General features: G+C 43.1%; 1 protein-coding gene across 1 annotated transcript in view; it reads left to right on the forward strand.

The window, feature by feature from the left end:
• Nucleotides 1-26263, forward strand: part of MYO10 (myosin X) — a 204120-nt gene continuing 177857 nt past the window's right edge. Inside the window, exon 1 of the mRNA XM_066623777.1 lies at nucleotides 1-121. Coding sequence (XP_066479874.1) covers nucleotides 101-121 — 21 coding nt within the window. The 5' untranslated portion in view covers nucleotides 1-100. The remainder of the gene's footprint in view (nucleotides 122-26263) is intronic.

The following is a 26263-nucleotide window of genomic DNA, read 5'->3' on the forward strand; positions in this document are numbered from 1 at the left end:
TCAGCAGCAGCAGCAGCAGCATCACCCCGCTTGCAACACATGGTTGCTGGCTGAAGACCCTCCTGTAGCTTGCCTGGGGCTCCCGCAAGTTGCTGCAGCCATGGACAACTTCTTCACAGAGGTAAGGACAGGGTGGGGGGTGACCGTGGAAGGGGCTGGGGGGGACCCCATCCTTTGCGCCTGCTCCTGAAAGTAAGCCCCCCCCCTTGCAGGTAAGGCGGCAGTCCTGTGCGTACGTGGGACGAGGGCTTGCAGTCCTAGCCACACTTCTCCTGAGAGCAAGAGGCCTGCGGAACACAATAGGACTTACTCCCGAGTAGATGCGCATAGGCTTGTGCCCCGTTGTGAACGCCGTGCGATTTACTTCCGAGGAAACCTGCTGAACGAGCTGGAAGGGTGCCCACGATTGCAGCCTTGTTCCTCCTCTTTGGGGCGTAAGAGCCAATCTTATGCAGATCTACTCAGAAGTAAGTTCTGTCGTAGTTAGTGGGGGTTACTCCCAGGTGAGTGTGGATAGGATTGCAGCCTAAAAGAATTAAGGAGACTGTGAGCCCAATCCTATGCATGTCTACTCAGAAGGAAGTCCCATTATAGTCAATGGGCTTACTCCCAGGAAAATGTGGATAGGATTGCAGCCTGAGAGCCCAATCCTATGCATGTCTACTCAGAAGGAAGTGCCATTATAGTCAATGAAGCTTACTGCCAGGTAAGTGTGGCCAGGATTGCAGCCTCACACATTCCAGAACGAGGGAAGAACTTGGGGGGGGGGGTTTAAAAATTTCTTGATTCTGCCTGTGGCTTGCTTAGAGGTGTGTTCACACTGATTGAGTTGTAGTTTCACCGCCTTGGATGGGAGAGATTTAAGTGTGTGCTTAAGAGTCCAAGGCTATGTATACCTACTCAGAAGTAAATACCATTGTAGCCAATTGGGATTACTCCCAGGTAAATGTGGGTTGCAGCCTGACAGCCCAATCTTATCCCTGCTTACCTGAGAGTAAGCCTCATTGACTGTAATGGGACTTACTTCTGAGTAGGCAGGCATAGGATTGGGCCCTCACTCTCTCACACTGAAAAGCAGCAGAAGTTTTCAACCCCATCCAAAGCATGTGCACTTGGAAAGAAAACCCTGCTTAGTTTAATGGAGTTTACTCTTAAGTAAACCTCTATAAGATTGCAACCTTAAAAGGAGAGAAGTTGGGGGGATGCTGAAACAGATGAATTAAATGCCCTATCAATATCTCTGTGTGTTCCCCCCTCCATTAAGTCTTCAAAGGGACTGTCTGATGTGGGTGCAATCTACATGTTAGAATGAATGAGAAACTTTTGTCATTGCTTTCTGTGGGATGTGGATTGTTGCTGCTCTGTGTGTGTATATGTGTTTCCTCCCCCCTTTTATCCAGGATGTACAGCATGGAGGTGAGCTTCCTTTTGTGTGGATTAGCCTGGCTTGCGTGTGATCTCTCTCCGTTGTGTGTCTTGTTGCATTTAGGTCAGTAAACTGAGAGGGCATTTTTTTGGCTTGGCTCACTGAGCACATCTGTGAGCTGAGTGCCAGAAGAAGAGCACCAGCTTTACAAGATCACCCGTGTGCAGCAACTCCATGAAAAGTTTATTTTAAAACAAGGACATGGCTAAGCGCCTGGGTTCTCACAGAGGGCTCTGGAATTTCCTTTTGAAAAAGTTGCCAGCTTCCTGTGAGAGGGGGGTCGACAGGCCACTGCAGGGGTTCAGGGGCTTCCATACCAGCAGAGCAGAAGGAAGAGGCAGATGGGGGGGTGGGGGGAGATGAAGGATTTATTCCATTTTGGTCCATTTCCTCTTTTGTCTTCTGCTATCCACTTTATAATGTTGTCCAGATGTTGCCCCCCTCTTTTTTATTAGTATCGCTTTAAAGTAATTGCTAGAAAAATCTGACCTGAACTTTGAATTAAGATCACATCATGTGAATTGCTATTCATAAAAAAAAAATTAAAGGTCCTTTATGTGGTGGGAGTGGGTCCTACAGAGTTTCAATTGGAGACATTTAATTATTGCATGGGTATTTCTGCCAAGACTTTTTGGCCATGACAATAAAATAAATTGTTATTAGAAAAGTTGGTAGCTTCCGAAAGAGTCAAATCCTTGGATACCTCATTAGTTTCAATGAGAAATCTATGTCTGTTTTTCAAAGTAAACTTTTAGTGGGCTTAACTCAGGTGATTCCCTGGTACAGTCTGCAGAGGTGCTCAGTATGTAAGCCAAAAATGCCATCTAGTTTACTCCCTGGTGAAATCTCTAATACTTAAAAGTGCTTAACTTTGACTGGATCATACCATTTCGGACCGCTTTTTTCTATAGGAACATATTTAAAGCAAAATACATTGTTTTTGTTTGTTTGTTCCTGGTTAGAGGCTTTCAGAACTTGTTCAGGAGTGTATGATCTTGTGAAGGTTAAGATGCTTAAGCCAAATTCTCAGCATGCTGAAGAGTTTGCTTATCCAGCAGTTCCCAAGGTCCTTTATTCTTGGAATACACTTTGCATGAGTTACTGTACCGCTTGTGCTTGGTCTCCTGTAAAGTGAAGTCATCCGCTGTAGTGTGATCATTTCTCTGGAGAGGAGTCATATGTGAAAGTGTGCAGCAGTGTGTTCATCTGAGTAAAGCAAAGGGAGATGATTCTGAATTAAACATTAGCATCTTGTTTGTAGTTGCTCAACAGAGCCTTGCAGGCAATGATATTCTTGAGCAATCTCTCTGCAGGTAATTAAGGGCCCAATCCTATCCAGTTTCCAGTGCTGATGCAGCCACAATGCAACCCTGAGGTAAGGGAACGACATTGCCTTGCCTTGAGGATGCCTCTGTGACTGCCCCCCACCCATTGCAGGATGCAGTGCACACCCTGTTGGCATGGTTGCATGAACACTGGAAAGTTGGATAGGATTGGGCTTTGTAAGTTATGTAATGATCGTGTGTGATATTTTGGTCTTCTCCAGTATTATTCCAGTACTCTTTGGTTTTGTGGTGTGCTTTTTGATAATTAAGACCAAGGACACCTACAAACATATTGGAAGTGGGATTTTGACCCCAGTGCATGTATATGTATTTGTAACTAAGGCCTGTTAAAATTAATGGAACTTCAGTAATGATTTACTTACTTGTCCATTGATGTCAGTGGTGTGTAGTCATTATTAACTTCATGAGGAAACAACCCACAGGGGTCAATATCTTATTTGCAATGTTATGTGTGTAAGAGTTTATACATAAGTGCTCTCTCACAAACAGGTGCATACACACTGGAGACAAAATCCCCACCCTATCTGTAGCTGTCCTTGGTCTTAAAATCACCCCAAAGCCACAACACTGAAAATAGATTGCACTGTATGATGCCTGTGTGTGAGAATTTTTATCACCAGGAAAAGGTACTAATTTATCTGATGACCTTGTTTACCCCAGTTTGAAAACCTCATTTTTCAAATAAGTAACTATAGAGGATGGTTTTCCGCACAAGGGAAGTGATCCTGTGAAACCAGGTGTGTGACAGAGATTAAGGGGTGTGTGTGCATTTTGCGGGAGGGTAGAACTAAATTGGTAGCATTCAGAACTGTAAAAGTATGTCAAAAACAGAGGCGGCAAGTATCTGAGGACAGAGCAAGAAGTGATGGTTTTAAAGTCATGAGGTGGATCTAGGTTAAACATTAAGGAGAATGTGTCAATATTAAGATGCTTAGCAATGGAATAGCAGCCCAATCCTAACCAGTGGTGCTGCTGGGTGCCGTGGTGCTGCATCCAGCAGCACTACGTAGGCTGACTGAGGTCTCCTTAGGAGAAGGGGACTTTCATCCCCTTCCCTAGAGTAAGGGCAGAGGGGCTGTAAGGGGTCTCCTCCATTCTGCACTGGCTGTTTTGCTAGCACAGACTGGAGAAGTTCTGTGTTGGGTCAAAAGGCCCGACACAGAGTACTGGATCTGGTAGAGCAGAGCAACACCAGTCCCATCCCCTCCCACCCCACTTTCTCCCTCTGCCTTCCCCCACCCTGGAATGCATTCCCTTCTGCCCCGGCAAACCTCACTGCTGCCTGGAGCTCTTCCCTTGTTCCGGGCACCATGCAACTGGCTTGAAGCTGGCACTGGGCTCAGCACACTTGAACTGGGCAGCGCCAGCGCTAGTGTCAACCTGGCTCTCTGAATGTCACAGGTGTGCCTTAAGGCATATTTGCAACACCCAGCACCGGCGTAAGACCAGTGCAATGAGCTCAGGATTGGGCTCTAAGTTGGTTGATGGGCCAACCAATGGAATAAGGCATTTTGACTCTGGCAGGAGGTTAGACCTCTGAGAGATACCTAAAGCATCAAGACAATTCTTTTTAGGGACAGTGTGTTAGACACACTGAATCACCTAGTCTGCTCAGTTCCTGACCTTGAACCTTTTTAAAACCAAGGATTATAAGTTGCTTTTCAGGCAAGAACACACTCTCCACAGTGACTGGTGCTCTTTAAATTTGCTTTAAGCTCTGAATTGAACAGTCTGTTTAGGAATACCTTGTTTTCCCACAGAAAAAACTCATTGCTTATGGAAAGCAGTCAAGAATAAACTGCTTTTTATGTACAAAACTATGCTTTCCAAGTAAAGGGAAGTTCTTTGCGGAATCACTGAAATACAGTATGTGACATCCCACCTGTAGTCTCAGTACAGCCCCAGGAGAGTTGTGGCATGGGATATTTCTCAACACCTAGTTTGGCTCATGTGTTACTGCAGTGGTAGCTGTTCTTAGTTGCCTGTGTTTTTGATTTTGAGTAACTGAAGGATTTTCCAGTGCTTGAATTGATTTGCAGAAGCAGTTCTTTTGAGTAACAGGGCTTGAGCAAAGCATAAGGACAGCTATAGTGAAGTGATGTTGAATTTGGCATCTGGAGATCTGGAAGGCATTGCTGGTTCTGCCACCAAGGTATTTTGTAACTTTGAATGAGTCACCCAGTATTTTCCCCCCATTCATTTCCTCCCAGGCAGATTATATCCCTAACCTTGTGAGGGTCATTTAGTGTCTGTGAAGCAAGCTGAGGTCCTTAGACTAGATTAACAGCATTTTTTTTTTATTAGTGTAATTAAAATTAAAAATCCATTTTGTCTGTGAGGCCTTCTTGATCTTTGGGTGTGTTTTAGTCTGAAATGATGGCTGTTAAGTAAATATAGGTATGGCTGACAAAGTCACGTAGAAGGCCACACCTATGTGGAATGTTCATCCCCATCCTTTCCTCCTTTTTTCATGCCACATGGAAAATGCTCAACATTTTCTTTTTCACCCTTTCTCTGATAAGCCTCTCTTCTCTCTGTACACCCTCCAGTGTGCTCGTTCTCCTTTTTCTGCACCTTGGCTTCCCCATCCTCTTTCCAATAAACTAGAGAGAGAGAATTCAGCTGTGGATGGCAGCATGGGACTTCTATTGCTGTAGTGATGATTGACCTGTGAGCAACGGAGATGTTGCTGCAAAGAGGTGGGAATGCATTGCAAATACAAATGGGGGTCTGGAATTCTGGGAGGAGGTCACAGTTGGTCCATGAACCTTGGTGCAGGCGTGTTTCCCCTAGTTAAATCCTGGGGAGCTTCAAAATCGTTTGGCCATGTTGTGTGTGTAAGAAGTGCAAGAGGAACTGCATGCCCTTTTACATGCTTACAAAGCTTTGCTGGATCACAGCCTCAGTCTTGTGCTTTAATCATAATACAGTCCTGACCTTTTCTCTCTTAAAGGAAACTGGTCATGTTTGTAGTGTGGCTGCCACTCCCCAAAGAAAAACAGCTGCTGTGACTCTGGGAATAGTAATTAGTTAAAGGACAATATGATAGTCTATGGAACTGGTCTGAACCCTTACCTGGTAGTTTCTTTTTTTTTTTTAGAGCTAAAAGCAGAGTCAAGTGAGGAGGAAAATTAATGTTATGTTATATATGCATTTCAGCTCTGCAGAGTGTTTCACATGAGTCATTCTCAATCATTCTGCAAAGTAGGCCAGTATTTTTATCCTCATATTGGTGATGGGGAACTGGGACTGAAAGTGTAGTGGCTTGACTCCGTAAGTTTGTGACAGAGATATGAGCTAAGGTGGTTTCCTGTCCACAGGTACAAGTTGGCACTTAACTTTCCTATTTGAAAGTATAGTACTTAAATCTTGTCAGGCTGCTGCTTGTAGCTCCTTATATCTTGAATACAATTTTACTTTGTGCTTAACATTGGGAGTCAGGCTTCTTTAGGGTATAGGATTGTACCTGCGGAGTTTTCAGAACTACACGTGAAATGCTTTTTCTCAGTTGGCCTGCATGTTCAAATGCTGATATACTCTTATTGCTTTCAAAGCTATGTAAAGGGGGAATTCAATGCTTCTTCTGGCACTGAAGCCATGTCAGTTGAAAAGATACACCTGGTGGAATTCTCCTGCCTTGTGGTCCAGGAGCTCACTGATGTTTACTTGTTCACTAATGAAGATGACTCACCCAGGGCTAATAGATAACTTTCTGAAGCTTTTCAGCATAAATGTTAATTTGCGGTTTCTGTGTGTGACTTTGATGTCAAAAAAATCTTTTAGGCCTTACAACATGTTGATATAACTTTAAAAGAACTGTGTGCGTGCGTATGGCGTTTTGCCTTTAATCTGTATCCAAAGTCCTGTTGCTTGAATAAAAAACATTTTTCTTCCCTCAACCTGACGGGAAGCAGCAAGGCATTGAACTTCAGAGCAGCAAAGTGGCTATAGACAGACAGCTTGATATAATTTTCCTTGGGCATAATCCCCTGGAAAGTTCTGTTGTGCAAGCTCTATTAAAATGAATCCACACAAGAGTGCCTTTGCGCTGCTCCCATTCATTTCAGTGGGGCTTGTGCAGGAGAACTTTCCAGGGAATCATGTCCCTTTAAATCTGCAGGCTGAGAGCACAAGCCTATGCCTGTCTACTCAGAAGTAAGTCTCATGGTCTTCAATGGGGCTTACTCCCAGGAAAATGTGCATAGGATTGCAACCTGAGTCAATCAATTCCATGCATCCTTAACAGAAGAATTTCATGCAGACTTCACAATTATTTAACTAGCGTAATTTTGAACAATAGTATGTCTGTCTGTGTCCTATCCTGTCCACCTAACACCCCCCCCCCCGTCTAACGAGAGAAGGAAATGAATTTTATGACAGAAGGCAGTGTATACTTAGATCAGGCACCTTATGCTTCATTTAATGACCAAGATTTGGGTGATGATTTTGTTAAAGGCAATGAAATTATTACAGCTTGCAAAGTTATAGTACTCTAGTCTATTCTCTTTATTTATGGGGCTGCCTGCTTGGGGTATTTGCAGGGAAGAACAAGCATAGCTTTAATTTGGTGCCACCAGTAAAGTGGCATAATGGAACAAACGGCTGTAAGTTTCTATTTGTTTATAGGTCTGTATTCATTGAATAAATGCCCATATTGTTAAATCATTAAAATTGGCCTCAGAAACCTTAATATATATTTAGATATGTACTTGAAGAGAGCCTGTAGCCTATGCAGAAGTTTTGTGCAGACTTTCCATGCTAACAGAGCATTAGGAGGATTGTGTCAAACCCTGCTGTGCTCTGTAGTCCCCCCTCCCTTCCTGAAGAGTATTTGTCTGTAGTGGTAGACACTATCCATAGGGTGAGCAGGGGATGGGACTACCATCGTACCCCTGATGTTCTGGAAGCATGGAGATCTTCATGCTTGTACAACATCTGAAGAGGATTAGTGTGGCGTAGTGGATGAGCATTAGGTTTAGCCTGTGGAGGCCTGGGTTAAAATCCGTGGTAAGCCACAAAGCAAACAGGATGACCTTGATGAACAGTCCAGTCACTGTTTCTAAATTGAACTTTCCTTACAGGGTTGTTGCGAGAATTGAGGTTGACCCTGACCTCCCTGGAGGAAGGGTGGTATCCATACTTATTCTCTGAAATAGAAACATCCAACTATCGATCTCTAAAAAGACATGTGGATACACATTATAGAAAGAGTAAGCGTACTGGCTCTTGTATGGCTTAAATAAAGTATAGGAACTTGGGAATTTGACCCTAGCTAAAGTTTGAGTTGCATTTCAGGAATGACTCACTGTGCATGCTGCTCTCACCCTAGTCAGTGAATTCTATGGGACTTCAGCAGCGTAATTCCCAACAACAACTGAATCATGGTGTTGAAGTGAAAAGTCCAAGGGCACTCAGTTCACAATTGAGTTACTGTTTTGTGATCCATACAAGCTTTCTTAATTTTTTTTCAGTTACTGCTATAGCTGTGACTTTTATGTGAGAGTCTGTGGCAGCCTTTTAATGAATTTTTAATTCTGGGACTTATTACACTATTTAAAAGTTGTTCCAGACACAACACTAATCCAAAAGGATCTCAGTTTAGGAGCATTTTAAAGATTCAGTTATTTAATACTATACTAGGTTTTGGTGAAAGTCTAAAAATATTTTCTCTAGTATCTATAAACTTAAACTGGTTTGCATTATAAGAATGTCTGCATTTTTCCCTAATGTGGAGTAAAGCCAAGGTTGCCTGAATTAATTTGCCTCTACTGCTATACATTCAAACATTTACAGCCCAATGCTAGTCCTGCCCTCACACCAGAACTATAGTGGCTGCTGAATGCTAACAGACTTCTTGGACCTGATCTTGCAACCTGGGTCCATGTGGACCTGTGCCAGGGCTTTCGGTAGCACAGGTTTGAGTAGGCCCCTCTGCACTATGGAGGCTTACCTCTGGGTAAAGGATAAATGTTCCCTAACCTAGAGGAGACCTCACAGACTGCTCCCAGATGCAGCACAAGTTATTTTGGCACACCTGCATCAGGATTGGGTCATTAGACCTAGTTCAGATTTAATGGGGAACCATGGTTTCCCACTATGTGTATAAGCCTCTGTTAGCCGTGAGCTCATGTGTGCCCTTCCTTTCTTGTGCACAAGAGGAGAAAAGCATTTATGTTCATTTGATGTGAACCACAGTCTATAGTTTTGTCTTGCCCTTAATCTGTATCTAGTGTCTTTGCTTCCCTTTATTGTGGTTTGCGAAATCTGGAATTGTGGTTTACTTCAAACCAAAAGTAAGTTTCCAAAAGTTGTATTTGCAGCTCTTTTTACCTGCGAAAGAGGAACTCATGTGTACATGAGCCACAAATGCTGTTGCAAAGGGCTTTTATGGAATTGGAGAGATTGACAGTGGACTGACCAGGCCCATTTGCAGGATCTGAAGGGCTCCTGGACAATTCCTGGACAACTAAGGCACTTGCTAAGCAAAACTGTTTCCTAGGAAGGAAGATTGGGTTGATGATCTGCCTTGAATAGCAACAGCTACTCTTAGAGAGAGACTCGGATTGCTCTTGAGTCTCTCTTTTGTGGATGTACCCCATTAGATAAGGTTTTGCAGCAGAATACTACTGTAGTTTGGTAGCACCATTAGTAGCTTTGTGGGATTTGCAGAGGCAGACTATGATCTGAATCCTTGAGCCAATTTCACACTATAATCCCACCATGTGGGCAGCGGACTATTTTTATTTGTACTCTTGAGCGATTTTTTCTTGTGGCTCGGAAGGCCGTGTGGTCTCCATGCTTAAAAAATATGCACATTACAATTTGGTGAACCAGCAGTATTGATTCTTTGCCAGGGAAAGCAGAATCATCCAAATCGATTGTACTTGAGTAATTTCTTTTATTTTACATAATTTGTTTTGCCTTATGAAAGTAGAGATGACCTAGCACAGGTCATTGAAGCCCTACCCCCAGTGCCTGACAATCTTACTAAGCTATCTTCCTGGTTTCTGAGGTACCTATATGCAAAATTTGTGTTGCCCGCACATTTTCAAGTATTAAAAATTATTTTTTCTTCAGATAAACTCCCTTCCCCCATAGGGCCAGAAACTTACATTTTAAAAAACAAATGCTAAGTTTCTTGGGAAGTTGACTTCTGTGCCTGGTAATACTTTTTCTGTACTCTTACGGAATTGCAGCCCATATCCAGTCCTGGCTGTGTTCTCCTAAATAAGAAAAGTGGCTTCAGGAAACTTAGGGGCAGTCTACATTACTGAATACCTCCATCTTAGAAGCAGATACTTTTGGGGGGCTTTGACCATCAACACTTGGCTGTATTTTCAAAGTCGCTTTGCAAGGAAATTAGCTGCTGCCCAAGAATTTACAGATTGATATTTATAGAGTTGACTCTTAAGTTCCATAGTTCTCTGTTAAAAATGAGCAGAGAGCGTCTTAAAATTAACACTGTGTATCAAAAATCCAGTAAAATGCAAGCCAACATATAGTAAATCTTAAAAATCAAATATAAAAGTAGTGGTCTAAGACATGCCGTAGTTTTGCTGATCTACAAGTTTTATTTAAACGGTCGTATGAAAAATACTAGGTGCTTCAGTCTTCAAAAACAGAAAAAGAGAGCCTGTCTATCTCTCTGGTGAGAGTATTCCGCAGAAGTGGCATCACCACTGAGGAGATCTGGTCTCTGGTGCCTAGCAAATTTATCTCAATTAAATATGGAACAAAGCAGGGCTTTTTAAGCCACTCTAAGGGATAGAGTATCTTCATATGGGAGCAGGCAGTCTTTGGGTTAATAATGTGTTGATCTGAGATAATGCAGCTATATGTTAAAAGCAGTGTATGCTGCTGGCAGACTCCTTTGGTCTGCCTTGCAGTGTACTTCATTTCCCATGATGATATAGAGGATGAAAGCATTAGGTGAAATACTTCATCAATGAATGCCATGTTCACTAGACCGTATATTGTACTTCTTTTGTGTACTTGCTGAATTATCTTATTATGGCTTTTGACAGCCTATTAGTTTTTACAAGGCTCTTCAATAATTTAAATGTTAAGTGATCTCAATGCAAATCAATGATTACATAGATACTCTTATTTTCTAGAAACAAGACCAGATGTTGCTCCTAATGAACATAGTGTATTTTTAACACATGGAGAAGAATTAAAGCACACACTGATAGGATATGCTATAAAGAAAAAAACATTTGCCTTCGGCTGTATACATACATTTGCCTAGATTAGCAGTTCCCAAACTTACTGTAGTCATGGCGCCCTTCTTTTGCAGTGGCGTCTTCATGCTGGCTCTCCTGGGCACCTCCATTTTGGATCATGTAAGATCTTGCATAATTCTTGTGAGATGATGGTGGCACCTGGAAAAGCTGTGAAGAAGGGGCTGCCAGGACATCCCACAGTGCTCTGTGAATTCGCTGCAGCACTGGCAGATGCCGCGGTGCACACTTTTTGAACCGCTGACCTATCATTCTTATAGAACTCTGTGCTCTTCTGAGTGGTGAGTAGTTGTGGAAAGGGCTAATTAGTGCAAAAATTTGAAGCTTTATATGCTAGAGGTCTGTGAAGGTGCATGTTTTTGAGGGTTCACCTCCGCAGATCATTTTAGGTCTCTATTCAGGTGATACATTGGAGCAGTTACCCCCCATGAACCAGATTCTCCCTCTTCCTTGGTTGGTTCTCAGTAGTGGCAGCCAGGAAGCTTCTGGCCTTCACCCCTCTCCTTGGTGAATGCTTGACATTGGCGAACAGAAAATGCAAGCCACATCTTTGCACTGATCCCCAGGGCTCTTTATAAAGAGTTTAAGGACCATTTGAAGTTAGATGAATCTCCTGCCCAGTTACCTTGATACCTTCAAAACTTGATGTTGCCTCCTGAACATCTTATTCATGTACCTATGTTACCAAAAAGGGCTGTTTTGTTTAGGGCTGGGGTCAGCAACCTGTGTTTTTAGAGCCGCATGCGGCTCTTTCAGTGGTCTGCTGCGGCTCCCAAGTGGGGGCTGGAAGCGGGGCGCCTTCCCCGTGGCCGCCGCCCAGCCAGCCCAGCCCCAAGGGCTCCTCTCTCTGGCGCCATGTGCTGCGGGTGCTGGCTGCTGGTGAGTGCCGCCTCGCCCACAGCAGCTCCTTCGGCAGGCAGGGGCAGCGGGGCTCTCCCGCACCTGCTTTCTGTGCCCCACTGCGAGCAGGTGCCGCGGGACAGGGCCGCTGGTGGCGGGCATGGGGTTGCTTTGCAGGGAACCCTGTGGCAGGGAGAGCTGGTAGGACTGGCACGGCCGTGCATGGGCTCAGCGGGGAAGGGCATCAAAGGAAGGGGCAGCGGCGCTCTCCCGCACCTGCTCTCCGTGCCCCACTGTGAGCAGGCGCGGGGGGCAGCCGGGCACCTCTTCCCTGCGCCCTTCCTTCCTTCTCCCTGCAGCGGGCAGGGGGCTGAACCGCGGGACAGAGCCACTGGTGACAGGCGCGGGGGGCACTTTGCAGGGACCCCTGTGGCAGGGAAGGGAGAGCTGGTGGTGCATGGGCTCAGCGGGGAAGGGCGGGTGAAAGTGGCAAAGGGGGTGACAGAGCGCCTCTCTGTCACCCCCTTTGCTAAACTAATTACTATGTAAAAATACAAAGGCATTTCCGAGGCAGATAAGCTGCGCTCCAAAGCCTCCTCCAACCCCTCCCCGCAACTTGGAGTGCTCAGTCCGAGGTGCACGTGCGCCTCCCATGTGCCCAGGCTGGGCTCTTCTCACCCTGGCGCCGTCCCCCCCACACAGAGCAGGCAGGGGGATACTTCGGCTCCATCCCTCTGAGTCTGGCAGACTTCGTGACGCCCTTTGCCTTAATGTTGCCCCCCCCACTGCAGAAGAGATGGGGTGACCGACCCTGGAGCTCCCTGGAGTGTGCCTGCAGGGAGTGCACACTTTCCTGGGAGTAAACCCCATTGAACTGAATGGGACTTACTTCTGAGTAGGCATGCTTAGGATTGGGAGCCGACTCCATAATCAGCCCCTCTGGCCTTCGTGCGATTTCTCTCCTGGTCAGTGTGCCTGAGCATGGAAGTCAGTCCCTCTGAAACCGACAGGGCAGACTTCCCAAAAGAAGTCTGAGGGTGGAGGATGCGATCCTAATAGTACACACACTGACTAAGGAGGAAGCCCCATGGAAATCAGAGAGGCGCTTACTTCTGAGTAAGCCTGCATAAGTCTTCCCATTGCTTTGATTCAGCGCAAAGCAGCATCTGTCGGGTTTTTTCCCCCTCCCCTGACTCCACTTTGGAGTCAAACAAAATCCCATAGTTTTTTTATACATAACATAAAGGTAAAAAAAATTATATATGTAGTGTTATCTTCATTTTAGATGTCAAGAGTGTTTTGTGGCTCCCGAGGTTTTCTTTTCTCCTGAAAATGGGTCCAAATGGCTCTTTGAATGTTTAAGGTTGCCGACCCCTGGTTTAGGGGAATTAGTACACTACCCTTTTTGGAAACTTCAGGATCACAGGCTAGATAACAAGACGGTGTAATGCAGAGAAAATTCCTTTTTGCTTAAGGAGGAGACTGGGATAAAAATAACTTTCAATCAAAGATTATATTTTTATTACAAAAACAAACAGGTATACATAATGCACATGGAAAAATGGTAATTATATGTCTACTTGAATCCTAGTACTTGAATCCAGTGTACCTAACCTTCATGGTGGTTGCATGTGGAGTGTATTTGGTGCATCTGAGGAAATCAGAAAAGGATAGGTTTTAGGGAAGAATTTTAGGGGTCCCTGATCTGCCAACCCTGTTGCTGACTAAAGATTGGGAGAGAAGGGGAGAAAAAAAGGGGGGAAGGGAAAAGGTTCCAGACGCAGATATAGTTACCTATCCTGAAAAGCAGTTGGATGGGGAGGGGTGGAGAGTCCTATGGAGGACCCTCTGCCTTGGAAAGGCAGCCAGAGAGAGAGAGAGAGAGAGCACATGGCAACCTTCTCTTAAAAGGGTTTTTGCTGTGACCTGGATGCTGAGCTGGATGACCCGGATGTGGCCTAGAGCTGATCTGGATGCGCTTGCTCACTACACACAGTGGGGCATGTGGAGCATGCAAAAACAGGATGATCAGGAAGCCAGGTATCAGCCATGGCTGGCCTCCTGGGGGGGGTGGAAACTTGACCAACCCCTGAAGGCAGTTTGCATACGGTACTTAAGAGTGGTTGAGTTACAGCAATGTGACATATAAGCAATGATTTACAGTGATTGAGACAACAATTTACTCTTCCAGACTCCTTGACTGGGGGATGGGGATGTGATCACCATGAGCTTGACTTGACTTGATTGTCCTGTGTGTTGAGGTTTAATGGGTTTTCATAACAGTGATTGGATTAGGAGACACTTTTGCATATATCTCTTAAAACAATACAATGCTTTAGTCTTTTTTGCTAGAGTCTTTGTTGCTGTGTGCATGGAGAGGTAGAGGTTGTGTAAACTTGTGACTTTTACCAGAGTTTTGGAAATTGGGCCTGTTTGCTTGGCCTGTATGATATTTTAGTCCATAATAACATAACCAGATATAAAAATCACAAAAGGAAAAAGGGGATTTTCACGTAACACCTAATCATTCCGAACATATTTCTAGTCCTAGGATCCACAACTCACACTTTTGTATTTATGTCAACTTTTTCTCCTGAGTTACCAAAAAGCAGCGGAACAGTTTAGGAAGATGACTTTTGGATGACTCAGAGTGGAAAGGGGAAGGTCTTGAAGTGTGTCCCCCCAGCTTATTTGTGACATGGAAGGAAAGGTGGGGCTTCCAGATGAAAGTTTTGGCAAGAGCTAATGCAGAGGATGCCCCATAGCCACAATGGCTGTGATTCTGTATGTGGTACTGTCTGGAATGTTAATCTAATATTGGTGATATTTCTGACAACTCTTTCTGAAATTATGCCTGCAGAGCAGGCTCACCAACTTTGGGAAAAACAAAACCACTTCCATCTTACATGATGGGATAATGAGAATTGTGCTGGTAACTGTAATCCAACTTGTGACATGCACTAGGAGTGCTCTCAGTGACCCGTCATGTTTATCACTCAGTTCTCTATTTAATCCAATCAAAGATATGCAAGATTAATCCAATTATTTTTTTTTCCTGGGACATCTCTCCACTATTAGACAGTGAATTGAATTGGGGATCTGTTATATCCAAGACATGTGCTCTGGTGCTTAGCTGTGTCTTTCCCTTGAGGCAGCAGCAAGGTCCCTAGCTAAGTTTGTCTATTGAACACCCTGAATCGGGCAAAAGAGTTGCTTTTCTTGTTAAGCCAAGAATTCTTTTGAAGGAGGAGTGACACTGCAATCCCTTGTGGGGATAACTGTCTCAACACATTTACATGTGTTCGATACATTCCTGGACAGAAGGAATTGCATCAGACGGAGCAAATATGTCTTGATTATCTGTTCATGTGTCAGACAGAAAACTTAGATATATTTCAAAGACAAGAAGATATGTCTTTTAATGCATTGCTGCAGTAAGAACAGCAGACACACCTAATATAGGCATTGCTAGATTTGCCTGAGAGATTTACAGGAAAGATGATTTCAAAACCCCAGGTCAATTAGGTCAGTTGTTGGCAGCCTCTGAGTTCTGAGAGGATGCAGTCTCTGAACTGAACGAATTAAATTTTCATCCACAAAATGGCTTATGTCTACATTCTGTATGGGTGCATACAAATGTACCTACAAACAGGACTCTTATATGGGAAGAGAGGTTGCTGCTGAATGAAAGGTTGCTGCTTCCCTCTGACCTCTTCACAAATGACACACATAATGACTCTGAATCCAAAGCTTAATTTCCTCTTCATCAGTTCTTCTCCTAAATGACAGATTGGCTATCTGCCAGGTTTATTTTTTTGTTTTTAGCACCTATTATATTTGACTAAACCTTTGTTTGGTACTGTTGTGGTCTTGCTTGCATTTTATAAAACTCATTGGCTTGCAAAATTGCTTCAAAGAGGAGGCTGGTGGCTCTAAAAATACCATGAGAGCTTGCCATTCAGCACCCGATACTGCTTCCAACTGTAAAAACAAGTGTCCCCTGAGCTTGAGCTGGGGAGAAGACTGATCATGTGCTCAAAACACAAGTCCAGATCATTCCTTCATGTAGATCAGGGGTGACCAACCTGCGGCATGTGTGCCACGAGTGCACACGGAGACTTCCTCAATAGCACACGCAAAGTTGCCTTTCGTGGCCATGCCGGCCAATGCAAGGTTGCACGGCCTCCTGCACATGGCAAAAACTCAGAAAGGCTCAAGTTGTGGGGAAGATAGCGCAGCAAGGGCTTGGCAGATCATGTGGGCCAGTGAAACCACCTAAGCGGATTCAGAGAGGGCCAGAATAAGTTGTAGAGGTACATTTTAAGAGTCTGTTTATAAAAAGTGACTGGCAAGCTTTGCCCTCATACTCTCAAAGCCTCCCCTTCTGTGCTGTGATTCTCCCCCTAGTGTGGATGCCCAGCATTCTGGATCTTGGGGACGATCCCTTCCCAGATGCAGCATTTCTGTCTGCAGACAAATGTTGTATGTGAGTTCTGCGGGGAGTTCGGTTTAGAACACCTGTGTGAGGGGTTTTTCAGGTGAACTCTTGCTGCCTCTGCCATGTTCCTTATTCACATGAAGATAATGTCTGACCGTGGATACAGTCAGTACTCTTCTGTAGTGGACTCACTGCTACATTATCTGTTTATAGTTTTGTATGGATTGCTAGATTGTTTCTGTCTATTAAAAATCTTAGTGATTTTAACCTATACACTTTAAAATAAGGCAAATAAATCAATTCACTTAATACGCATTTTTAACTCAACAATTTCATGTGTTAAATAAATTCAGTAATTACTTTATGTATCAGTGGTCAGTAGCGGAGCCGAGGGGGTAGAGGAGCTGTAAGTGCCACATGGCTCTGAAACTCCCATTGTAAGCTGCTACTCCCCCTCACTCTCTGAGCCTGTCTGGGGGTGGAAGCAATGCTTTCACTCCTCTGAATGGCCCCAAAAGTGAGGGGGAGGTGCAGCTTACATGGTGAGTTTCAGAGCCATGTGGCACTTACAGCTGCACCCCCTCCGCTCCGCTGCTGACCACTGATACATAAAGTAATTACTAAATTTATTTAACATATGAAATAGTTGAGTTAAAAATGCATATTAATTAAGTTACTCTGTTACTGTCTGTGGTTAATGGTGACAGCCCACATCTGAGATAATTGCATATTGACTGACTTAACATTTATTTGGGCAATATAATGCATTGGTAGAATGCAATATGTAAAAAAAAAATACAGAATTAAAATACTATAGGAAAAAGCCAGTGTTGCAAGATTCAGCGGTTCAGGTCAGGACAAGGTACAGCAGCATGCCAGTTTGTCATACTGGATTGTGGTTTTATGATGAATTCCAGGCCCACACGGTCTTTAATAGTTTTTGGAGATGTGTAACTAAATTTGTTTTCATTTTGAGCTCAAGAATACATTCGTCTAAAGGAACATGAAGATGTCATGTTAACAAGCTGTACTCCCTGGATTGTGGTGTTTGTTGTTGTTGTTGTTGTTGTTGTTTTAAACTAAAATAAACCTGAGGAGGCGGAGGTAGGAAAGATCCTTTCTCCCCCTCCCTCTCATTCCTGGGGAAAGGCCAGTTTATAGCATCAGTGGAGCCAAGTGTTAAAGCATCTTCTGGACTGGACTGCTTAGAGGTTGGAGGTGAGAAGTGATTGCATGTTTGAATCCTCCCTTGTGGGGAAAAAAAGATCCTAGCGCATAAAAAAGAAAGTAGGAGAAAAGCGAACTGTAGAACTTTCTCTCTCATATTAGGCTTTTTCTGAGCAGGGAAGTGTTTCTTCTTCCTATCCTGGGGAGCATTCAAACATGTAGTGCCTCCCCTAACTTCAAATGGAATACTCCAATAAAAAAATCTACTGTATGATTCTGCTGATTGTTTTTTGTCGATTTAATGCACAATGTTCCTGTGGTAAGATAAGCAATAAATTCCCTAACCAAGGTGATATTTTTGGGCATTCACCTTCTAATGTGGCGTTATCACATTTTCGATATCATTGTCTGAGGCTAATGATGGCAGGTAATTAGCATTTGTAAATATTACGCAATGAGGTAGGGTGAAGCTTGGCATGTGCCTGTCATTTTCAGTGGCCTCCTGGAGTGCATGGTGCCTATTCGTGCTTTGTCTGTACTGAATTTCCCTCTCACCTTCCCCGTATATCTTTGTTTTCAGAGAGCGAACAAATCTGGGGGAGTTCGGTATGCTTTTTAAGAGTGAAAAACAGGGCATTTGTATGAAGCCTTAGAGAAATTATCCTTGTGGGTTTCATGGCTAACTCTGAGAGCTGGTATTTCCTGTTTCTTTTCCCCAAGTGTACACCAGAAAGAATGTGATTTAAGTGAGCTCTTTGTTTTTAAAAATATTAGAATCACATTGTGCCATGTGGGTCTTTTTTCCCTTTAAGAATAAACAAGTCAAGGGTTGTTTTTGTGTGTGCTAGATAATTTAATTCATGTGGTGGTGTCTTCATGTGGCTGCCCTCTCAAAGTTTTCTGTTTCTAATATGCTACAAATAACAAAGTTGGGGCAAATCACAGTTTTTTCTGGCAAGGGTGACTGCTTTTAATTTTTTTAAAAGTTGTGTACAAGTTGCTATTCTAACACATGCTTATTGCGCAGCTCATGTTTTACTCTTGCTTGGTTAGGAAATATGCTGCGGGGACAGTTCGATCCTATATATGTCTGCTGGCATGTAAGCTCTATAGAATTTATTGGACTTACTCTCAGGTAAGTTTGTATAAGAATGCAACCTAACAGTCCAGTCCCATTCAGAGGACGCACTGGCAGAATGTGTGCCCCACTGAATCAGTGCCATTAAGCATTTTGCAGCAGTGTGGGGAGCCAGCGCACTGGCAAGAAATTCCTCACCAGATGCAGCATAGCCAGCACCACTGCAGGCAGGCATTTATGTAGGATTGGGCTGTTTGTCATGTACAAGTGTTTTAGTTAGTGCAAAGCTGAAACTGCACTCAGTGTTTCACAAATGTTTTCTACTATAATGAAAAAAAAAAACCCTTCAATATTCCTTTCAGAAATGTCCACTTACAGTACTTTGGTTTCAGTTGCCTTTACAATCAGTTGCCCTAAATGACTTAATTGTGCAGCCAAATCTTATTATTTGCTTGTTCACTGATTAGCCAGGAAGGAAGCAGCAGCTTGGGAGTCGAGTTTGATTGTTTTAAAGCAGCAGTTTGTAGAACTAAACAGGTTAATACCGCCCTCTCTTCCTCCTGGTCAATATCAATAATCCAAGTAGTTTTTGGGAAGAAGTACTACCACATTAAAATTTAAATGATCTATCTTCAAGTTGAAACTGGAGAGTGTTTGGTGCGGCTCTATTTTCAATAAATTAAAGTGAAATTGCTTATTTCCAAGCCTAGAAATATCAAGTAATCAATGATCAACATCAGAATGCTGTTTTGTCATTGAGTAACAGTGCAATCCTAGGTGTCTGTACTTGGAAATAAGTCTCATTGTATTCAAAGGGGCTTACTCCCATATTTTCAGTCTAAGCCTGTCTAATTTAATATGACCCGGAAGAGGTCACACTAAAAGTTTATTTTCATATTTTAATTTTTTCCCTGAGGAACATCTACATCTCAGAAATCAACTTGGCAGAAGATTGATTTCTGCATCTGATTATTGCTGCCCTTTGCATTCTCTACTTGAACACTATACCATATCCTTTTGTCTCTGAAGTTGCAGATGTGGTGTAAAAATATAGAACAAAATGATCATCAATGGCACGTTCAGAAATTACAGTGGATGCTGTTGGGAACAAATTGTTAAATCAGCTTTCCTGCTGAGAAGCAGGTGCTTATTTTTAGTAGATCTAAATTATTGTTGGCTTATGGAATACTGCTTCTTAATTTTAAGGCCAGTTCTGTTTCATTACACAATGATTTTTTTCTGGATAGGTTTCTCTCTCTCTCTGAATTTCTTTTAACGACTTTAACAGTTAGTGGGAATTATCAGTTCTACAGGGAGTGTAACCATCATTGTTTTACAAAAAAGATATTCTTTTGCTTATCAAAGTTTATTTCACCGCTTTCAGTTTTGCAATCCAGATGTCCTTAAATGAATGACTGCAGTGTACGTTTCTTGTGTTAGTCAGATTTTGTTATTGTTTAGTGAGAGGCATTTTGCTTTAAACTCTCTGGACCAGTATCTTAATTCTGCCTCTTGTTTGCAGTTGCTTTGTACAAGCAGTGAATTTTTGGTGCAGAGGCCTTTGGTTAACTCGCAAGGGATTAGTGGCAGTGGTTTATGAATCATTCTGTATAGATGGAACCAGAGCTTCTGCACTGAAGTAAACATGTATCGTTGAGGTTGAAGAGGTGGGAGATCTGTGACTGCAAACAGTTTCTGGCTTTTTGCTAGGGTCTTTAGTAAATATCTCCAAATACCTGGTGGGTATGCAAATGCTATCTTTGATATGGACAATCCATATATGGACATTCTTTTATATGGGCAGTATATGGTGGATGAACCACCCATAAAACTTGGGTGGCTTTGTAGCACAGGTGGTGCTAAATTGTGGCATACCTGGACAGGAGCAGGATGGTCCATTGTCCTAGCTATGGTATAGATTGAAACTTTCCTTTGTTTACATTCATAGAGTACTGCTGTGTCCGTCCGTCCCCAATTTGGTAGTCTAGAGAGGGAAAAACAACAGCTTCTAGGAAACTGTTTTGTTGGTGAGAACCCAACACGTTTAGGTATCACCCACTTTCTCAGGGTGTTCCTCAGGAGATATACTCCTTATTTGATATTCTTACATAGCTCTTGTGCTGCCTTGTAGACTAATTTCCTCCCCTTTCCCCTAGAAGATTTTCAGTCAGTCTCTCTCTCTCTCTCTGCTTTTTTGTGCTGGCTGCCATTTTTTTCTTTTATAGGCCAGACCACACCAGGCTCGACCAGGAAAAGTGGGGGAATTTTGTATATACGCTGTAGCAATACCACAGTCTCATTTTTCAGTACTGTGTACTTGTGGCACATGTGATTGGTTTGCTGTTGCATAAAACACCCAGACCCCACTCCATGAACTGTTCATTCATACCCTAAATAAAAGTTACTGTAAGCAGACATCTGGGTATTGGTACAGAAATGAAAGGAGTGTGTTATTGCTGCTGTTACTGCTGAATCACAAGGGCCGAGTTGTTTTAGAAGCTGAAGATACTGCAATAAGCAGTCTTTGATTAATGTAGGGCATAATTTAAGGGAATGGCTTTGTTCAGAACTAACTGTAATTGATATCAAAGAATTATGTTGTAGAAATTGAGAGTCTTACTTTTTATTTTTTCAACATATACGAATCAGTATTATTACCTTTCAGTGAATCCCACCCCAAAGTATAATGTCAGTTTTAGTATTTTTTACTCCAGCATGCCCAGAAGAATGCCAGTTGTTTTCAAAAGCTGTGATCTTTCAGTGTCTGGAGAAAAAGATGCAGAGGTGGTATCCATAGCATGTTCACACCATGTCATCTATACAGGGTGCAATGTGATGTGGCAATGTGTTGTTTACTGTAAATGGATATTTTTCTTTGTCTAGAAGCATCCAGAAGCATGTTCCTGTTTTTCTCCCAGTTCTTTCCTAGGTCTCGCTGTGCCATATATGCTCAGCAGGAGTGGTAATGTGGGAGGAGTTTGACTCACAATGAATTCTTCCTAAGCAGAATGTTCACAAAAAAATTTTTTTTTTTTAAGAGAGGGGAACATGCATATTTGTGGGAGAAGGACATGGTATTAAATTTATAGGGAAGGGGGTTCAGGGCCCAATCCTGAACAGTGCAGGCCTGCTCACTACCCGTGCGCACTGTTGCAAATGTGCCGTAACACATGTTTGCGAGCTCTTACTGTGGGCTCAGCGCCGGAGCTAGCCCAAGTGCAAGCCCGCACTGGGCCAGCTCCAGTGTTGGGCCTGCGTTCCACTGCCTGGCAGCTTGCCTGGACCACCAGGTGATAGGGAGGTGAGTGGGGGCATGGGGGGGAAACGGAAAGCTTCAGGGGCAGGGGACATCGGAGGAGAGTGGGTGGGGCGGAGGCGTGGCAGGGAGGTAGGGGGCCAGACCAGCAGAGGTCAGCTCTACCAGATTCTGAGTCCCGCAGGACTCTGATTCTGCACTGGCTCAAGAGCTGCCACAGAATTGTAGTTCTGTTGCAAGGGTACTTCTGTTATTTGGGGAAAGGGGACAAAAGTCCCCTTCTCTCAAGGAGGTGGCACCGGCTGCCTGGGGCATGTTGGATGCCTCGGCAGTCATTTTGGCACCATGGCAGCCCCATGCTCTGGGCAACTCAGGTTTGGGCCCCCCCCCCCCCGTCTTTTATATGATAATGGAGAAAATTCTTGCAGATTACTTGTATTAGAATTAGGGTAGAACTTCTGCAAAAAATGTCAAGTTACTCAGAGGCATGCTGGGACAGTGAATCAAATGGAGAAACTCCTTTTGAGTATTCCATAAAAACCCAGCCTTCATCAGCTCTAGCTCTTTTGGTTCACTTGGCAAGGAATTGCAAAGTAAGCTGATAAACTAGAAGATTAATAGAAAAAAAAAGTGTGACTGGGTTAAGGCTGAAATACTGCATAGCATTAGCAGATGCCTCATTGAAGAAAGTCCATCTGGAAATAGCAATTTGGAGATTATAAATAGATGTGCTACTCATTGGAATAGTTGGGTGGGGTGAAGGAGGAGGCATTACTAAGCTTTTTCTTTGCAGTGTGGTAAAGGCTGGTGTATATCTTTAAAAAGATTGCTATTTAATTTAGGGACCCGCTTGTTCAGTTGTCTTCCGATAAACATTTACAGCAGATGAAACCTCTTGAAGTTTGCTATCAAACAAAATTTTCAATGTCAAATACTTCTGTTCTTTTGAGGGACTGACATGAGTAAGCATCTTGAACTTTTCTCCGATGGCACTAGAATAGTGTTTCCCAGACACCTGATTTCTGAGGACATGTGTTTTTTCCAAATTTAAGCCAGAGGCAAACTTCACTTGTGCATTCACAAAGGTTTACTTTTAGATATGAAAGGGTAAGAACCCCCCCCCCCCATTTTGGCTCCCCCTCTTTTTAATCACTGTTCTGGGTGTGCCTTCTGTTTGGAAGAGCAGTGATTGTGCAAAGAGAGCTGGTGTGATGTCCTGGCTGAGAGACTGAGCTCTGAATCAGGAAATCCATGGTTAAAATCTTGCACCTGCTTGAACTTGGTAAGTGATCTTAGGAAACCATTCCCTTTCAGCTTAAGTGCCTCCATCTGCAATATGGAGATATGGGGATAATAGTATCCTTGAGGGTTGGTATAAAGATTAAAGCAAAATAATACACATAAAGCACTTTAAATGTTTAAAACAACTATACAAATTATGATGATGTTGATGTAAAGATACATTAGACATGCTCCTCTGGGAGTAGATAATTTCACAGTAGCTCTGTATTGGGAGCAATTGGTTCATTCAGTTGTTCCCTGTGCAGAGACATGACAGTATGACCAACCCCCAGCAGAGGTAATTAAAAGAATCGAGACCAGAGTCATGATTTCAAGCAGAGCTTCAGCTGGAAGCCATCTGTGTGAATGGGTACTTTGGAATCACTGAAGTCTTCCATTATTTACAGCGCAGTTTTATGCACGTTTATTTGGAAGTTAGGTCTTCGGGGTTTACCGTGTTCAATGGGGTTTACTTCCAGGCAATTGTGCCTCACTTGCAGTTTTAGTTAGCTTATTTCCCATAGCCCACGTTGTTGTACCAGCACAGAGTTTGAGAGTGACTGCTCCAGAAATGATTCAAGTGGTTTGATCCTCTGCTTGTAGCAAGAGCTATACTGAATGGCAGCTAGAAAGAAATTTCAAACTGAAATGTACACAAAAAGATGAATAGAAGTGGGCACAAATATTTGCTTTCTATCTTGGTATGTCTGAAATGTTGTAAAAAAAGAGATTTTAAAGGACATCTACTGAACTTGCAAGGTCCTTGCTGTTTAATGTTGAGGGCAATTTGCTTATTTCTTGTCTGATTCTGTCCCTGCATTCTATTTATCACTGACTTACAACAAAGCAATTTGTTGATGCAATTTTGCTATCTACAGATAAAACCACTCCCCATGTGTTGCCCCTAGTCCTGTACATAGCCAGATCCTATGTTTGGAGGCAAATTTGGTGAAGTAGATGAATTTCATGCTAAGGATCATTAGAAAAGGGATGGAGAATGAGACTGCTGATATTATATTGCTCCTATATAAATCTTACGTTGTTGCCACATTTGGAATACTGTGTGCAATTGTTTGCCATACCTCAAGAAGGATATCATAGAACTGAAAAAGGTGCAAAAGAGGGCAATCAAACTTGGGCAACCAAGTTATCAGGAGGCTGGAGCACTTTCATTGCAAGGAAAGACTGAAGTGTTTGGGGGTTTAGTGGGGGCTTGGAGCAAAGATGATTATGGGGCATCCATGATTGAGACTTTTAACATTATGCATCGTGTGGAGAGAGTGGATAAGATGTCCTGTCCCGTCCCCCCCCCCAAATGCTAAAACCAGGGATCTTTCAGTGAAATTGATTGGTGGAAGATTTAGGATAGTCAAAAGAAAGCACTTCTTAGTGCATAATTGATTTATCGAATTTGTTGTCCCAAGGTTTGGTGATGTCCACTAGCCTGGGTGGCTTTAAAAGGGGATTGGGCAAATTCATGGAGGTCTGATCTTTCAGTGGCTACTAGTCATGATGATGACTGTGTGCTCCATCTAGGTTTAGCAGCAGTGAGCCTTTGGATACCTGTTTCAGGGGGGCAGTGATGGGAGAGCTTTGTTTTGTAGGTTACTTTCTCTCCTACTTGTGGACTTCCCAGAGGCACAATATGGACTACTGTGGGAAACAGCATGCTGGACTAGGTGGGTCTTTGGCCTGGTCCAACAAGGCTTTTTTGAATGTGTGCTAATATCACTGGTGAGACGTCTTTGACAGCAAATTAGAGGTGTAGTAGTAACTCTCTTTGTTATACCACTAATGATGGTGAGAAGTTCTGGTTTTTTAAAGACTTCGGAGATCTCATGCTGAAGTCAGTCCCCACCTGATTCCCCCATTTCTTTCCCCCCCTCACTGCATTTTCTTTCTGTTTCCTGTCTGCTGGCTTTGTTTCCCAGCTGTTCCCAATTAAGGCGCTGGGATAGGCCAGCCTCAGAAACAGACCACTTCAGCCTCCTACAAACATGCTTAGGCACAGGCATGAATTTAATGGCATGTTAATCATAAGCTATGAGTATGTTCTAGTCTTGTGGGTGTGTCGCTTCTGGAGCAACCTAACTGAGCACCCAAATGCAAAAGAAGTTAATTGAAAAATGCAGGCGATAACTTTTGGTGATGGAGCTTTATCCTTGGTATGGAATTAAGGGATAGTATACCTAGGTTTTTAACAAATATACATGGAATAAAACAGCCACCATTTTTTGGTGAAACTCATGCAAGGTTGTACTTTCATTTCTGTCTTGTCAATCATGAGGTATTGGCTTTACTCTGAGACAGCAGTATTTTTGCTCCAAAGTACTTCTGTTCTCACTGCCAGTTCAGTTTACTCCACTTTTGACTTGACAGAGGTAACAATACAGGAGGGAAATATTTTATTGTTGAAGTTAATGCTTAGTGATAGTAGGAAAAGTCAAATATACTGGGAGTCACTATAGCCAAAGAATGTAAAAATGGATGGGGAACTACATTTGAAAATGGTAATAACAGGAATTGATTTAGCATAGGGTTGTTTCACTGAGCCAACTGTTCTTATATATCCTGGTTTACTCATAACTGGAGAAGAAATAGACCAAGAACGGTGCCCTGTGATCTGTGTTTGAGGCTTTTCCCCAGGTGCATTTATTCACATCTGGATGTATCAGCCTTGTAGCCAAGATATCAAACTTTGCTCTGGAGAATTGCAGGTTGTAGCAGTCTTCTCTTTTCACTTCCTCATCTGTGAAAAAACCTTCAAGCGTAGTAATTCCCATGACTCTGAGAGGCCTGCTTATGCCACTTTGTTTTTTCACATGCTCTTCTTCAGTCCATAGCAAAAAAACATGCACCATCCCAGAGGTTGTTAAGTTGTCTTTTTATTTTTTTTCTGCTGAGTTTGACTAGTTGACTTTGCCATTTTTCTTGAAGATTGGCATTGTAATGAACCACCTACATGGATAACCATTACTACTGACATCTGCATGTGGTTCTTAGGGTGTGTGTGTGGAAAAGAAAAACACCAGTGTTGCATGTGGCCTCCAATCTTTTCTTGCTCTAAATGAAGGGGGTTTTGCTGTCACTCTTGTGCCATTAAAAACCTTTATAGGAAGCCTGCACTACAATTGGTTTTCTGTACTTACTACATAAGAACAGCTTTGTTACAAGTTGACTGTTCTGAGTCC

Source organism: Tiliqua scincoides, chromosome 4, assembly GCF_035046505.1.
Source record: "Tiliqua scincoides isolate rTilSci1 chromosome 4, rTilSci1.hap2, whole genome shotgun sequence".
Classification (NCBI taxonomy): Eukaryota; Metazoa; Chordata; class Lepidosauria; order Squamata; family Scincidae; genus Tiliqua; species Tiliqua scincoides.